Source organism: Scylla paramamosain, chromosome 10 (genome assembly GCF_035594125.1).
Source record: "Scylla paramamosain isolate STU-SP2022 chromosome 10, ASM3559412v1, whole genome shotgun sequence".
NCBI classification, from domain to species: domain Eukaryota; kingdom Metazoa; phylum Arthropoda; class Malacostraca; order Decapoda; family Portunidae; genus Scylla; species Scylla paramamosain.
Window position 1 is genome coordinate 20,481,932 of NC_087160.1, and position 15,000 is coordinate 20,496,931.

The 15,000-nt window shown below is 41.2% G+C and overlaps 1 protein-coding gene and 1 long non-coding RNA gene across 3 annotated transcripts in view; one reads left to right on the top strand and one right to left on the bottom strand.

Moving 5' to 3' along the window:
• LOC135104323 (uncharacterized) overlaps positions 1–15,000 on the bottom strand; it is a 147,006-nt gene that overhangs the window by 97,669 nt on the left and 34,337 nt on the right. Inside the window, exon 2 of the long non-coding RNA XR_010270392.1 lies at positions 1,512–1,590. This is a non-coding gene — a long non-coding RNA (uncharacterized LOC135104323). The remainder of the gene's footprint in view (positions 1–1,511; positions 1,591–15,000) is intronic.
• LOC135104322 (protein amalgam-like) overlaps positions 1–15,000 on the top strand; it is a 111,422-nt gene that overhangs the window by 68,255 nt on the left and 28,167 nt on the right. For both annotated transcript variants that reach the window (XM_064011594.1, XM_064011593.1), the window contains exon 7: positions 9,553–9,706. In XM_064011594.1, coding sequence (XP_063867664.1) covers positions 9,553–9,706 — 154 coding nt within the window. The remainder of the gene's footprint in view (positions 1–9,552; positions 9,707–15,000) is intronic.

The window sequence follows — 15,000 nt, forward strand, 5'->3', positions numbered from 1 at the left end:
GTTGTCTGGAAGGTTGTGTCGAGTTCATAGATGGAGGAACTGAGTTTTTGAGGCATTGAACAATACCAAGTTTGCTCTGCCCTAATCAGAAATTTTAGAAAGATTTGAAGTCAAGCGTTCTGTGGCTTCCCTGCGTGAAATGTTTACCTCCTGAAGGGTTGGGCGTCTATGAAAAGACGTGGAAAAGTACAGGGTGGTATCATCAGCGTAGGAGTGGATAGGACAAGAAGTTTGCTTTAGAAGAACATTAATGAATAATAAGAAGAGAGTGGGTGACAGGACAGAACCCTGAGGAATACCACTGTTAATAGATCTGTGTCTGTCTGTCTATCTATCCATTGACGCACTGCAGTATAAATATCACGTAGCAGCCGCCACACCTAACCTCGCCATCCTCCTGAACCTCTTCCTCCTCCTCCTATTCCTCCACCTCAACGCCTTCATCCCTTCCTGTAATCTCCGTCTGCTTACTCCCCCCACCAGCTTGTCACCTGTCGCTAGCACCTGTACCGCCCTCACCTTGATGGAGCCGCTCCCAGACACTTCATTAGTCGAGTGTAAACACCCGGGAGCCAGTCTCTCTCTCTCTCTCTCTCTCTCTCTCTCTCTCTCTCTCTCTCTCTCTCTCTCTGTGTGTGTGTGTGTGTGTGTGTGTGTGTGTGTGTGTGTGTGTGTGTGTGTGTGTGTGCTTCACGGCTTGGGTGTTGTTTAGGCATAACACGTAAAGAGGAAAAAAATGAAGGCATTATGAGGAAATGAAAATACAGAAAGAAAGGGGAGCGGCGAAGAGGACTGGTGGTGAATGAAAGTTAACTCGACCAAAGTGTTATGAAAAAAAAAAAAAGAGACCCAGCTAAGAAGTCACCACCGAAAAAAGTGACATCAAAGCACCTTGAACGATGTAAACTTTATTCCTGACCTTTTCCTCCCCCTTTTTAATTTGCGTCTCACTAAGGAAGGAAGGAAGGAAAACGACCAATAACCGCCAGAAACTGAATCAAAGTAGTATAATTTGTTTCTTCATACAGATAAATATTGTAGTGTTAAGTAAAATATGGAAGAGAGAGAGAGAGAGAGAGAGAGAGAGAGAGAGAGAGAGAGAGAGAGAGAGAGAGAGAGAGAGAGAGAGAGAGAGAGAGAGAGAGAGAGAGAGAGAGAATTTACGCAATTCTAAAGGACGGAGTAAAGTTTATAGATAAGTCAGCCAAACGAAACCTCAAATCCGGGGTGATAACAGACAGACTCGCGTCATCCATTTATTTAACACACACACACACACACACACACACACACACACACACACACACACACACACACTATTCGCTCACTCGTCAGATTCTCAGTAAATTACATAGAAGCGAAACGTTCTCTTTTTTTATTTTTATTTATTTATTTTTTTCTTGAAACGAGAACATTCCTACAACTCGTCTCTCACATTTCTCCTACAGTGACAAGGGAGATTTCAAAAGGAAACTACCCTTAGCATAGAATATAATGTTAATATTTCCTACCTCGTCTGCGTTCATAATTCCCAGTTGCCCTGGCACAATAAAGGTGACCTGTGAATGAGTGGCGATCTTGAGCAAGCCGCTGAAACGAGACGGGTGTAAGTCAGACGGAAATAAAAGTTCATCAGAGTTCAACATCTTCAACGTAAACACCAGAATGTGATCTCTTGTTGCTTGTAATGAGAGAGAGAGAGAGAGAGAGAGAGAGAGAGAGAGAGAGAGAGAGAGAGAGAGAGAGAGAGAGAGAGAGAGAGAGAGAGAGAGAGAGAGAGAGAGCGTGTGTGCGTGTACGTGTAAATATCTCTTTAATTTTTTGCTCAACCCTCGCATCCCTGTTCTGTCGACTTATGCTTCCGCCTGATTTTTTCCTCTTCCCCACCTTCTCCGTGTTTACCTTTCCACACTCGCCCTTCCTTAACTCTTCCCTTCCAAGCACTGACCACCTGCGCCACGGTACAGGTGTGTGTGTATGTGTGTGTGTGTGTGTGTAAGTGTATGAGTGTATGTGATTGGGTGTGTGGGTCCGATCTCTTCCCTCTCCATAGCTAGACAGAGAATCGCGCCCCGCCTCTGTACTCTGGTGGCCCCACGCTCAGCCTGCTACTAAGGTCCGCAGTCTCACTCACATCACCGCTAGTACGGATTCAGTGCCAAGTGTCCATGACGAGTGAGGCCAGGCTTAACTGATAGCACGGCTTTACGTAATAGATGAAAACGAGAGAGAGAGAGAGAGAGAGAGAGAGAGAGAGAGAGAGAGAGAGAGAGAGAGAGAGAGAGAGAGAGAGAGAGAGAGAGAGAGAGAGAGAGAGTTTTAGTTTGCCAGTCTCTCATATTAACCCTCAAATAGATTACTTATTAAGAAATAACTTCTTCGTTTGAACAGCCTCCTTAGAAACTTTGAAGAAAAGTTTTAATAATAATAATAATAATAATAATAATAATAATAATAATAATAATAATAATAATAATAATAAGTCAGCACCCAATGTATAGCCGAGAGAATGAGACACTGATAACGAGGATGAGGGAAATTTTTTCTTCAACATGGGGCTTTAAATAGCAAGATGCTCTTTGATTAGCAGCAGGCAGCGGGGCAAGAGTGAGGGGACGATAGATGATAGAGAATGGATACGAAAACTGTGCAGAATAAGTAGAAGAGACGTGGGAGTACGTGGCGTGTACAAATGTGAGACAGACAGACATAGTGTGCGGGTGACGTGACATTGACGTGACATTGGCGTGACATTTAACTCTTCATCCCATTCACTGCTGGACAAATGTTACCCCCTAATCACTTACAGTTTTTTAAAGCATTTTTAGTGCTACATCCCCTTGAAATAGTGAAATAGTATAGAAATCAAATCTCCTTTTACTTCCTTTTACCTAATTTCCTGTCTCTATGCAAATCATCTATTTTACAATGCCGTGAATGTTAACAGAAGAGATGACCGCAGCAGTAAAAGGGTTAAATCATCATAAAAACTCAAAGAAATAGCTGTGAATAAGAAATGACAAGTACATCATGCAGAAAATGCTCGCCTCAGGTAACGCGCGTGTCGTGGAAAGGCGATAAAGGTGCAGGAGGGAGAGCCTGGAGCGATGGGGTGCATAGAAATCACGGACAATGAAAGGGCAGCGTTCCCTCACCCACCTCACCTGTGAAAGAAGAGAGATTATGTAAGCAAATGAATTAATGTATGGATCAGGTTAAGGGGAGTATCTATCCCTCTACTTGATGGCTTCCTTTCCGTAAAAGCGAATGCGGAACAAACTATAAATTAAAGCTGGTAAATACGCAAGTAATTTTCATGTTTTATGTGAGCAAGAAATTCATGACATCAATTCAAATGCGAAATTGGGATGCCTTTCTTTCTGGTTTGTAAGTTTTTTTTTCTTTTTATTCACGGAGTTTCCAAGCAATATTATTCACGATGATGAAGATTAGCACGTGCAAAAATAATAAGGGTGAAGGCATGAATAGATAAATGATTAAGTAAGTATATGAAATAAGCAAATGATATAAGTAAATATATTGAGCGGTGGATTCATGAATACACTACAACAAAGAAAGGTTGCAAGGTGAGCTACTCCACTCCTGGAAATGATGAACCTCTGTGAACACATCGCGTGATGACGCGCATCATCAGCTCGGCGGGAAGAGAATCAAATAATGTTATGGCGCTCTGATTTAGGATTGATGGCGACATTTCTGTGTATTTTTGAGATTATTGGCTGCATCCGTGAGTGGTATGCACTAACTAAAGGTCCCGACCAGTCCCCTCCTGTGCCGCACCCACCAAGTCTTTCCTAGAGTAGTGCGTGAGGATGTCATGAACCGTCACTGCCACCGGCGCCACCGTCACTGCCACCTCGGAGCGGGTTGCCGACACACGCCTCCCAGACGGCCTGAGTGTGATAAAGATTACGAAGACGGACAGACAGCAACACAAAGCGTGCTGTCAGGAACCTAAATTGGAACTCGGCCTTAACAAACCAATAAAAACAAAGTTTAACGTATTCATTCAAGACATTATTTTTCTCGTTTAGAAATTCACTGTTTGTTAATGCAATGAACCGATAATTAAAACTGAGTATTAACTGAAACAGTTAAATATTAATATAACGAGACTCTGACAAGAGTCAGATTTCAACATGTAATTAGGCGGAGGCTTACTTCCGTGATATTCATGTCGTTTATGACAATATTACTACGCAAAAATGACTAATTTAACTTTTCTCTCGCCTGAAGTGAGGCGCGCCAGCCTTGTTTGATATTCACGATCAATGAGAAGTACAAAGCCCTCCACACTGAACCTTCCTGTATCCATCGCTCTACACTTATTAGGTTTCTATTATCATATATTTTCAAATGCCACGATTCCACTCTTAAGGTTACAGTGTGCGTCATCAAGCCAACATCGCGGGACACAATGATCGGTGCTGCCTCCGCCTTCCTGGCTGCCGCCTCGCACCACAGAATACTTCCCACAGTCACTCGCTACACGATTTTCGCGAAGCAATGTTTGACCAACATAAGCAGGATTCTAAAAATAGATGCAAGATACATTTACGACACTCCTTACACAGTCTTGTTCTTAATTTCAGTATCCACTGGAAATTTCAGCACCACATCAACAGTTACACGTACGTGGCTCAACAAATCATGAATGCCGACACGTGAATATTCTGGCTTGTCGGAATTCAGTAACATAAAGCTGTTTGTTATGCCTCGCTTGTCTGCCGCCTTGCCGTGGCTTACCACCTTTCATTTAGGTCTGTCATGAAATCATTATTGTTATCTTGAGAAATTATATTCATCTGCCACACTGCATGATCACACATTTCCCGTCTAGCAATATCCAGTTTTCCTGTCCTAAAGAAGGTGACGCTCTTGTTCTTCAAAATTACATTTCCTCAGTGCCCCTCCCTTAATTAATGTATCACCATCAGGAGATTCTCAAGCTGTCACCAATTCAGAATTTCTCTCTGACCTATGATATAATTTTTAGGTAGGAATTGGAAGTGATGATTCTGTCTCTCTTCACTTTGTCTCTCTCTCCCTACATGAGTTTCGGTAAAACATAGTCACCTTACAATAATTCGGAAGCCTTCGGTACAACGTGACATTTTCACTCCAGAAATTACTGCTTTAAAGATTTCATCCCTCCATCTGTAGACTCATCCACAGCTTCCTTCCTGGCCAACCACTTATCGGCACGATAGAAGGTTACGGTTTCTCTCCTGTGCCTATTCTGTTGCACGAACTCTTCTTGTTATTCAGCCCAACTCAGTATTTCCTGCAGATTCTATGCCAATGACTATCTGGAATTTATTGATCATATTTGACAGTCGACCCCATCATAAATTTAGAACAGATGACACATGGTGCTTGACTTCTGATCGTTCAACAATGTCTGATGGTGGAGGAAGAGACTTGTTACCTCTTGATACAATGAAATTTATTATATTCTCTAGACTCCCAGACACACGCCCTTCCATACTCATCATCTTAGCTTCCCTGAACATACATCTTTCCTAAATAAGCATACTACATCAAACGTCATCCCTCATTAAACATATTGTATGAGAATTTTAAATCTCTATTCCTCCTGAAAGCGTGTCTATTATACAATACTGTTTCTGCTGTCCACGCCGGCGTCCTTTCTCTCCCAGCAGCTGACCTTCTCCATCTCCACTCAGAAAGCATCAGTCATTAACAGATTTCAAAGCTTTTCGTTTTATCATCGTCTCTTACAGTCCAGCTCTCCCAGTCTTCATTTTGAAAGTGCATATTTTCTTCATTATTATTTTTATGATTATTTTGAGCTTGATATCTTCACGCCTCCTTCCCCTTTCCCTCTCCGCGTCACCCTCGCTGCATAAAATATTTCTACTCTCCCTCATCGATATTCTGTCCATCTTCATTATGCAAAAATTAAGCAGTGTCTTCCGTCATTCATTTTTTCATAACAAAACCCGGGTACAATTTATACCTCGCTGAGTTTTTTGCCTTTACTTTCCCGTATCTTGCAGTCTTTCTGGATCATTTGTATCAAAGCAGATCTGGAATGGAGTTGAATCTAACCCTTATTTTTCCTTTTTAACATTTTCTCCTACATTTTTATTTTTTTTTTTCTGGGAGCGCTATTCAGAGAGATACTTTTTGTTCTCTCTCTTTAAGTCCGCTTTTGTTGACTTTAACCAGTTTCCATTCCACGCATACACACACACACACACACACACACACACACACACACACACACACACACATAAAAGAGTAAGAGCGCACACTACTTATTATTAGTATATTTTTTTTTTTTATATTGATATTGTGTCATCACATCAGTCCTGCCTGTAGATTTTCATTCAGGTTGCCTACTCAAAGTAAACCGATCATTATTAATTATTATTATTATTATTATTATTATTATTATTATTAAAGTAGTTATTATTATTATTACTTAAAGTAGTTACTACTACTACTACTACTACTACTACTACTACTACTACTACGACTATTACTACTACAAGTACAAATCCCTGGTATCCACGAACCCACTCGTGCCTGACGGAGAAGTGACACAGAAACCCTGAATGTCACCCTCAGTCACTCCTCAGTCACGTCACTTGCTTTCATTGGGCAGCAGAACTTGTCAAAGAATTCACTAAACCGCTGCTGCGTCTGTGTAAACTTTTGGTGAAGCATTTAAAAGAGCACAAACAGCACACATTTGTCACGCTAATGATTAATTAATGTAATCAACGAACAAGCAAAATGTTAAAAGCTAAACATTTTTTTTTTTGACATCTTTTATGGCTTGTGTTTGCTTGCGTGTGTTTATGTTAATAGGTCATTACCATCTGGATTTGGGATGCGGTGGGGAGGAGTTTTACACTTCTATTTTATTTGTCAGTTTATTTATCAACTTTATTTACTTATTTATTTATTTATCTATTTAGTAATACTCACCGATCCAGTATCAAAGTTTGGCACGCACGTGGAAGATACAAAAAAATCGAGGTATTTTAACGTGTTCCGTTTTCAGAGTATCTTGTAAAATACCTGACATATCTGACAAATAAACTGAATACTATTAGACTGAATATTATTATTATTTGAGAGAGAGAGAGAGAGAGAGAGAGAGAGAGAGAGAGAGAGAGAGAGAGAGAGAGAGAGAGAGAGAGAGAGAGAGAGAGAGAGGGAAGAAAGAGATTAAAACGCTTGCAAAAAAAATGAAAAAAAAAATTAGTGCAAGACTTCACATTACAACGTGTGAAAGTGGATCATTTGATGGCTAAAACCCTCTCTCTCTCTCTCTCTCTCTCTCTCTCTCTCTCTCTCTCTCTCTCTCTCTCTCTCTCTCTCTCTCTCTCTCTCTCGAGCGGCGAAGTGCGTGGTAGCGTGCAGCACAACATAGCAAAACGTGCCTTTGATGGTGTAGCTCATGATTTCACCAAGTACTTATATTAACCATGTGACGTAGCAAGCAGCGAGTCACGTGTTTACCTCGCCTTTGACCGCCAAGGAGCGTGAATGTAGTGGATGACTGCCAGCAAGCAAGCACCGAGGCGCTCAAATATCATGTGTGAGGCGGAACTGTGGTGCACTGAGCCTAGATATTGATGTGGTGAGGCTTCGGTTACTGGTTTATGAGGCGCTTAGTTGAATGAGAGGCGTTGAGGAAAGAGGGAAGAAAGGACGGAGGGACAGAGAGGGAGGAGTGGTTAGATAACAGTGGAGACGAATGACCTACCCAGAGAGAGAGAGAGAGAGAGAGAGAGAGAGAGAGAGAGAGAGAGAGGGAGGGAGGGTAAGATCATTAGGTAGAATGACGGGGGGAAGTGAGGAGGAACTGGCGATCGACATCAAGGTAATCGACTAATGTAAGGAACATGAGGAGGTCTTAGAGGAGGAGGAGGAGGAGGAGGAGGAGGAGGAGGAGGAGGAGGAGGAGGAGGAGGAGGTAGATAGGTAGTAGAAAAATACCAGGGAGACACTTAAATAAAAAAAAAAATAGGATGAAATAAAAAAAAGATGACATGAGGGAGAGAAAGTAAAATAAAATAAAAAAATAAAATCAACAAGAACAACTAGAACAGAAACACTCGCACAGCAAAGAAAAAGAACAACATCACGAACAACAACAACAACCATAACCATTAAACAAGGAGAAGACAGAAACAAAGAGAGAAAGAGAAAAAGAGAGAGAAGTAAAAGAAACGAGAGAATATGACCTGAAGGAGGAGGAGGAGAAGGAGGAGGACGAAGAGGAGGAAGAGGACTAGGAGGAAGTGTTGGGGGGTCAGAGAAAGACTAAAAAATGGTAATGGCACACCACTGGCCGGCGCACTTATCTCTCAGTGACGTTGTACTGATTATCACTGTCACATTTATCTTGCACCGTCTGTGTGTGTGTGTGTGTGTGTGTGTGTGTGTGTGTGTGTGTGTGTGGTATTCTTTTCCAGCTATATTTTGTTTTTACGTTTCTTATTAAAGTTTCCTAGTATTCTCTCTCTCTCTCTCTCTCTCTCTCTCTCTCTCTCTCTCTCTCTCTCTCTCTCTCTCTCTCTCTCTCTCTCTCTCTCTCTCTCTCTCTCTCTCTCTCTCTCTCTAGTTTTTTTTTTCCACTGATCGTTTCTCATTTTTTCGTTTGTCTCTTTTCCAGTTCCTGTATCCCATTCTTTCCTTCTCGTTCTTCTTTCATCCTTCATCTAGCTCCCTTCTTTTCTCCGTCCTCCTCCCTATCACACCTACACTCCCTTCCTCATCCCCACCCTCATCCCCACCTGCCTCCTCGCTCCCATTCCCTCCTCTTCCTCTTCCTCCTCCTCCTCCTCCTCCTCCTCCTCCTCCTCCTCCTCCTCCGCCTCCTCCTCACTCGCCCTTTCTCCCCTTAACGGCCTCCATAAACACTCATATTAAAGAACATGCCGAGTTTATGACCCGGAAATATTGTTCCTCATGGTGACTTTGGGGGCAGCAGTGGTCTATGCAAACAGTGTATCTACGTATCCAGGGAAAACACACACACACACACACACACACACACACACACACACACACACACACACACACACACACACACACACACACACACACACACACAATTTTTTTCCCTATTGAGTTTATATTTTCACAGTGCATGCTTTTATATTTTTTTTTTGGTGCTCCTTTTGTTTTGTGTTTTTAGTCCTGCAACGTATATTTTTGTACGTTTTTCCATATTTCCTCGTGTAACCGTGAGTGACATAATTCCGCACGGAGGGAAGGGAACAATGTGGCTATTTTTTTTTTTTTTTTCCTTACGTGGCATTAGTTTCTGCCTTTCAAAGGATGGACTCGTATGGAGGAAAAAATTAAGCTCTCGATGTATTAAAACTGTCATATATATCATACACTCACAGAATTTATACGTTGGGCATCCTACAACTTTAATATACTAACCTAGTCTCTCTCTGTTCCCCCCTCTCTCTCTCTCTCTCTCTCTCTCTCTCTCTCTCTCTCTCTCTCTCTCTCTCTCTCTCTCTCTCTAACCTATCTTAGGTGCAGAAATACGCGCAAAAGGTTCACCACGTCAACACTTCCCGCCTCATCATGCTGCTGTCCATCGCCAACGTGCAAGAGGATGACCTGCTGGAGTACCGGTGCTCCGCCAACAACTCTGAGGGGTCGTCGAGGGCCCACGTCATTCTTTCCGGTAGGTGTCTGGCGCGTCAGGAGGAGCAAGACCGGAGGATGGATGGTGTGTGGAGAAGGAATAGGAGAATGTAAGGCCCGGGGATGGATGACTGGAGCATGGAATGTGAGAGGGAATGTGAGTGAAGAGGGAAAGGAAGAACAGGGCAGGGCAGGGCAGGGCAGGGCAGGGCAGGTCAGGTCAGAAGGGGAAGTGTATTTGTTTCGGGAAAGGAAAGAAAGGCTCAGTTGTTTTGGGCAGACGGGAAGGGAAATAAGAAGGAGTGGGAGTGGTGAAACAACATCACGGGCTGGATGTGAAAGCCATAAGCATACGATTACGGGGAGCCACGCACAGGATATGGGGAAACTCGAAGAACATGAGCACATAAATTACTAACGTGTCAAGAAAACAGACAAAGGACATAAACAAGGAACACTCACTCTGCATCGACGCACCATCGACGCAGGGAAGAAAAAACACCGCACCGGTCCATCGCTACGCAAGATAAACAATCCAGCGTAAGTTTGTTTCTCTTGCATAAACAAAATATGTGCATGTACATCGGTGCTCTGGGCCATGAGAAACATATGGGAGGAATAATACACACTCACGAATATTCCCCCTCATGACTTCATAATATGTTCTCAGTAAAAAAAATCTTGATATTTGTGTGTGTGTGTGTGTGTGTGTGTGTGTGTGTGTGTGTGTGTGTGTGTGTGTGTGTGTGTGTGTGTGTGTGTGTGTGTGTGTGTGTGTGTGTGTGTGTGTGTGTGTGTGTGTGTGTGTGTGTGTGAGTGTGTAGTGACGGAACAGAAGCGGAAATATGGTTAATAGGAATATGGAAAACGTGAACATGAAAAAGACTAAAGAAGGAAACTGCAAAATAAATAAATAAATAAATAAATATCCCTCCAAAAACACACAAAGTCAAGAGTGCAATGAGTAAAACATCCAAACACCAATATCTCACTCCTTCAACTCATAGATAACCAACTAACAAGCCCACGCCCTCTCTCAGGACACTACCAGTATCACTGCCACGCGCTGACTCTATCCGCAACTCGCCTCTCTACACCACAATCCCCAAGACACAGTCCCTCCGTTAACCACATAATCTACCACTGCCTCGTTCACACAAACTGAGGACTGACTTACATTTAATACAATATCCCAGAGAAGCCCTTTGGTGGCAGCTATCACCAAGGATGCAGTGGTGTTCCCTTAAGTGTTTTGAGGGTGTTACGAAAGCTATATATACAAGAATACGTAAGACAAACAGCCGGAGCTTCTGAAACAAAGGAACACCATGCAACTCAACGCTCTTACAGCTCCTTTTCCCCACTCAGTCTTCCTGACTAAGTTCTTTCCTTATCGCTTTACCCTTGATTAAGAAAAGTGCGTGTGGTAGGGACGGAGGGAGGGAAGGAGGGGAAGATAAAGGAAGAGGGAAGGAAGGATGGTAAGGTAGAGGGAAAGAGGGAGGATAGGAAAGAGAGGGAGAATGTGGTGACTTCTTTATCTGTCACTGAAATATTAGTGCTGTTGTTAATGCAAATTCCCGTGGTGGTGGTGGTGGTGGTGGTGCTGCTACTGTTTCTTCTACTACTACTACTACTACTACTACTACTACTACTACCACTACTACTACTACTACTACTACTACTACTACTATTACTTCATCTCCATTTTCCTCCTCCTCGCATCATCACCTTTCATCACCAGTCCTCTCTCTCCTGATCCGCCTAATACCAGTGCTTCCTTCACAGCCACCAACGTACAGCACGAAACAAATAACAGTTCGCTTTAGTATATTTCCACAAGCAGCGGAAATAGCCGGAAAATTGAAGTAAGATTATAACGAAAACTTTGACTAACAAAATTTTACGACTATAGAGAGAAAAAAAAATAATAAAAAAGATTCTTGGTATTTAGATCTGCATCTGAAGTTTTTCATGTTTTATTTTTCGTATTTTTTATTTCATATATGTCATGTCACTTATAATGTATATATATATTTTTTTTTTCAAATAATTAGTCAGTTCTGTATAAACACCGTCCGGGGAAAAAAGTAAATGAAAAAAGCAGGAATCAAATACACTACACTCCGTAACCCAATCCCTATTCTCTTATTGGCAATGAAATAACTTAGACACGGTAAATTGACCTGAACTTAACAACCACTCTGGACATATTTACTGCTGTTATCTCCACGGTAGCGCTGCACACCACATTAATTAACAAAGTAAACACACCTACGAGTATAAAATGGTGTATAAACTAATGAACACCAAAGATGCCGCCGTAGAGAAAGCCAACACTGAGCTTCCTTTGTTACTTCTATCTTCCGGAGTTTTATTCCCTCTGAAGAAGAGCTTCGAGTAACTCCGGAAAATTGCTCCGGGAATATGTACTCTCACTTTACAAGGATCCGGCCCAGCACGTTGTAATTTCTTATACGTATCTGGGTTCTCTCGACTCTTTTGTCACTTCACTGTATTGACAAAAAAAAAAAAAAGTCATCTTGTATCAGGTGCACTAGACAAATGGTGAAGATTAAATACCCCTTACACCATCTTTGGATTCTCTTCACACTTAAACTTGTGAAACTTTTTACTATAATAAAAGGCTATACACACAACAAAGAAATTATTGAATGGTTACAATGTTTTTATTGGCTAAGTTTAATTTTTCTCGCCTAAACTGGCTACAGTAGTGAAGACGAAGGTTATTGTTATTAACTCTTACAATGACTATAGGTTTGCTTCACATTCCATAAAAGGTTCGCTTCACATTCCATAAAAGTGTCTTGAACGAATTTAGACTATATTTTTGAAACGTGACACCGACAACAGAGGGGTTATCGAAAACTTGTAACATTTTCAGTACCTGGAGTTGAATTTTCAATCACTGAAGCTGCCTATGATTACTCAAACAAGTGTCACAATGTCATTTGCAATGAATGGGGTTAAATAAGCGATGTCCTGACCAATTTATGCATAGTACTGTAGGTCACACACACTTCGCTCTCCAATCATTTAATCTTTGCTTACTCAAACTGTCTATGGTTACTTAAACAGGTATCATAGTGCCTTTAGGAGTCAAAATGGAGTTGAAAAAGCGCCGTCCTGATCCACGCACAGTGCTGTAAGTCACACACACAACCCGCTCTTCAGTTCTCGTTTCGTCCCCTCCTACCTGGCGTGACGCACGGCTCGCAGGAGAGGTCTGTCGTCATTACTGCTGTGCTAGTTGTATTTTTACACCATCTTTCAGTCTTTTGTAATCATTATCACCACGTTACGTCACTCCAATCTGGCATTTCTATGGAGATTTTAATCAGATGAATAAAAATGTATAGCACTGAATGTATTATGAGTCTTTTCTATTCAGGGATGAAAATATGTCGTAGTCTAAATTAGGTCTGCTGATGAAAAATTAGTTTTGTGAAGTGGCATATAAATAATTTAATTTTCATATATTCCGCATCAGTCAGCCCCTTGCTGTTGTATAAAGGGTAATCATCTTATCTGGTAAAACACTGTCACTATTTTATAAAACTCCAAGGGTGCCTTCGCTCCTCCGGTGTATGCCTGCTGCGTTAAGCAACAACTCTGACCGCCGCCTCTAGAGTTCCCCGGACACAGAACTGTCACAAAACAAAAATGAAAACGAAGAAAACTAACTACAAACATTTAATTTCCCTTCAGACCCACGCGCCACATGACAAAGAAAGATTATCATCACAGTTCCTTTCTCCGTTCCTCTTAGTCTTTCCTCCTCCCCAACTCTTCCTTACCCCCGAGCGTCTTATCCCCTCCCTCGCTGCTTCCTACCTCCCTCCCTCCCTGCGCTGAGCTAAAGACCCTGACCCATATCTCTCGGCTTGTCCTTCCTTCTATTTTATATCCCGTTTTACTCTTATCCTTTTCCACTCCTCTATCTTCCCCCACATCGTCCCTCTTCCCGAGTCCTCTTCTTCACCTCCTCCTCTTTCTCCACGACCCGAAGTCCTCTTTCTCTTCCTCCTGCTCCTTCCCTCAAATCTTCAGGATAATAGTCAGGCCGCCAGAAATGGAATCCCCTATCATTAAATTCTCCGCGCGGCCGATTCTATACCCTGATGATGGAGCATCTGTCTGTGGTGTGTTTATATCTTAAGGGCTTCTGAGTGATTGTCGCAAGATGTCCCTTTCTTCCTCTCTTTTATTATTACTTCTGGTTCTGTGTTGCCCTTCTTCTCCTCCAAATTCTTCTCTTCCTTCTACATTTACTTTTATTATTTTCTGTACCTATTTTTTTTTTTTTGTGTGTGTTAAATTATGCCTCATTTCGTCTTCTATTATTACTTCTATTTTTGTGTTGCTTTCCTTTACCTCCACCTCTTTTCACTCTTATTATTTCATTATTGTTATTTGTACCAATATATATATATATATATATATATATATATATATATATATATATATATATATATATATATATATATATATATATATATATATATATATATATATATATATATATATATATATATATATATATATATATATATATATATATATATATGTGTGTGTGTGTGTGTGTGTGTGTGTGTGTGTTTTCCAGTAACAATTTTTTTTATTTGCATTTTTTTTTTTTACGTATTATTATTGTTTTAATTTCCTTTTTTTTCTGTGTGTGTTTTATAGCACCTCTGGATTTTTCTTTATTGTATTTCCTGTTACTTCTATTCCTTTTCTTTATATTTTTAACTATTTTTTTGTTATTTGTACCAATGTTTTTGCGTGTGTACTAGTAGTACGTCTGTTTTTTTCAATTCTATTTCCTGTTATTTCTCTTTTTTTCACTTAAACATATTGCATCTGTATTTATGTATATATCTTTTAGTTTTCTCTTTTTACACAACGGTATATGTGTCTGTTTAAAACATATATTACTTCTGTCTGCTTCCTCTGTCTGTCTGTCAGTTTATGTCCGTCTGTCTGTCTGTCTGTCTGTATTTCTTCTCGTACTGCACATTGATCTCTAATAATATTAGTCCTTCATTCCCCTTCTCTCTAATTACACTTTCCCATCCATTCTCTTTTGTCCCTTCGCCTCCCCACCCTACCCAGATATCATATTCTCTTTCTCTCTCTCTCTCTCTCTCTCTCTCTCTCTCTCTCTCTCTCTCTCTCTCTCTCTCTCTCTCTCTCGAACTGAAAACACATAAATTGTCCATCATTCTTGTTTTTTTTTGTTCGCTCTTCTCAACCTATCTCCACTCCACCCCGTCCTCTCTCTCTCTCTCTCTCTCTCTCTCTCTCTCTCTC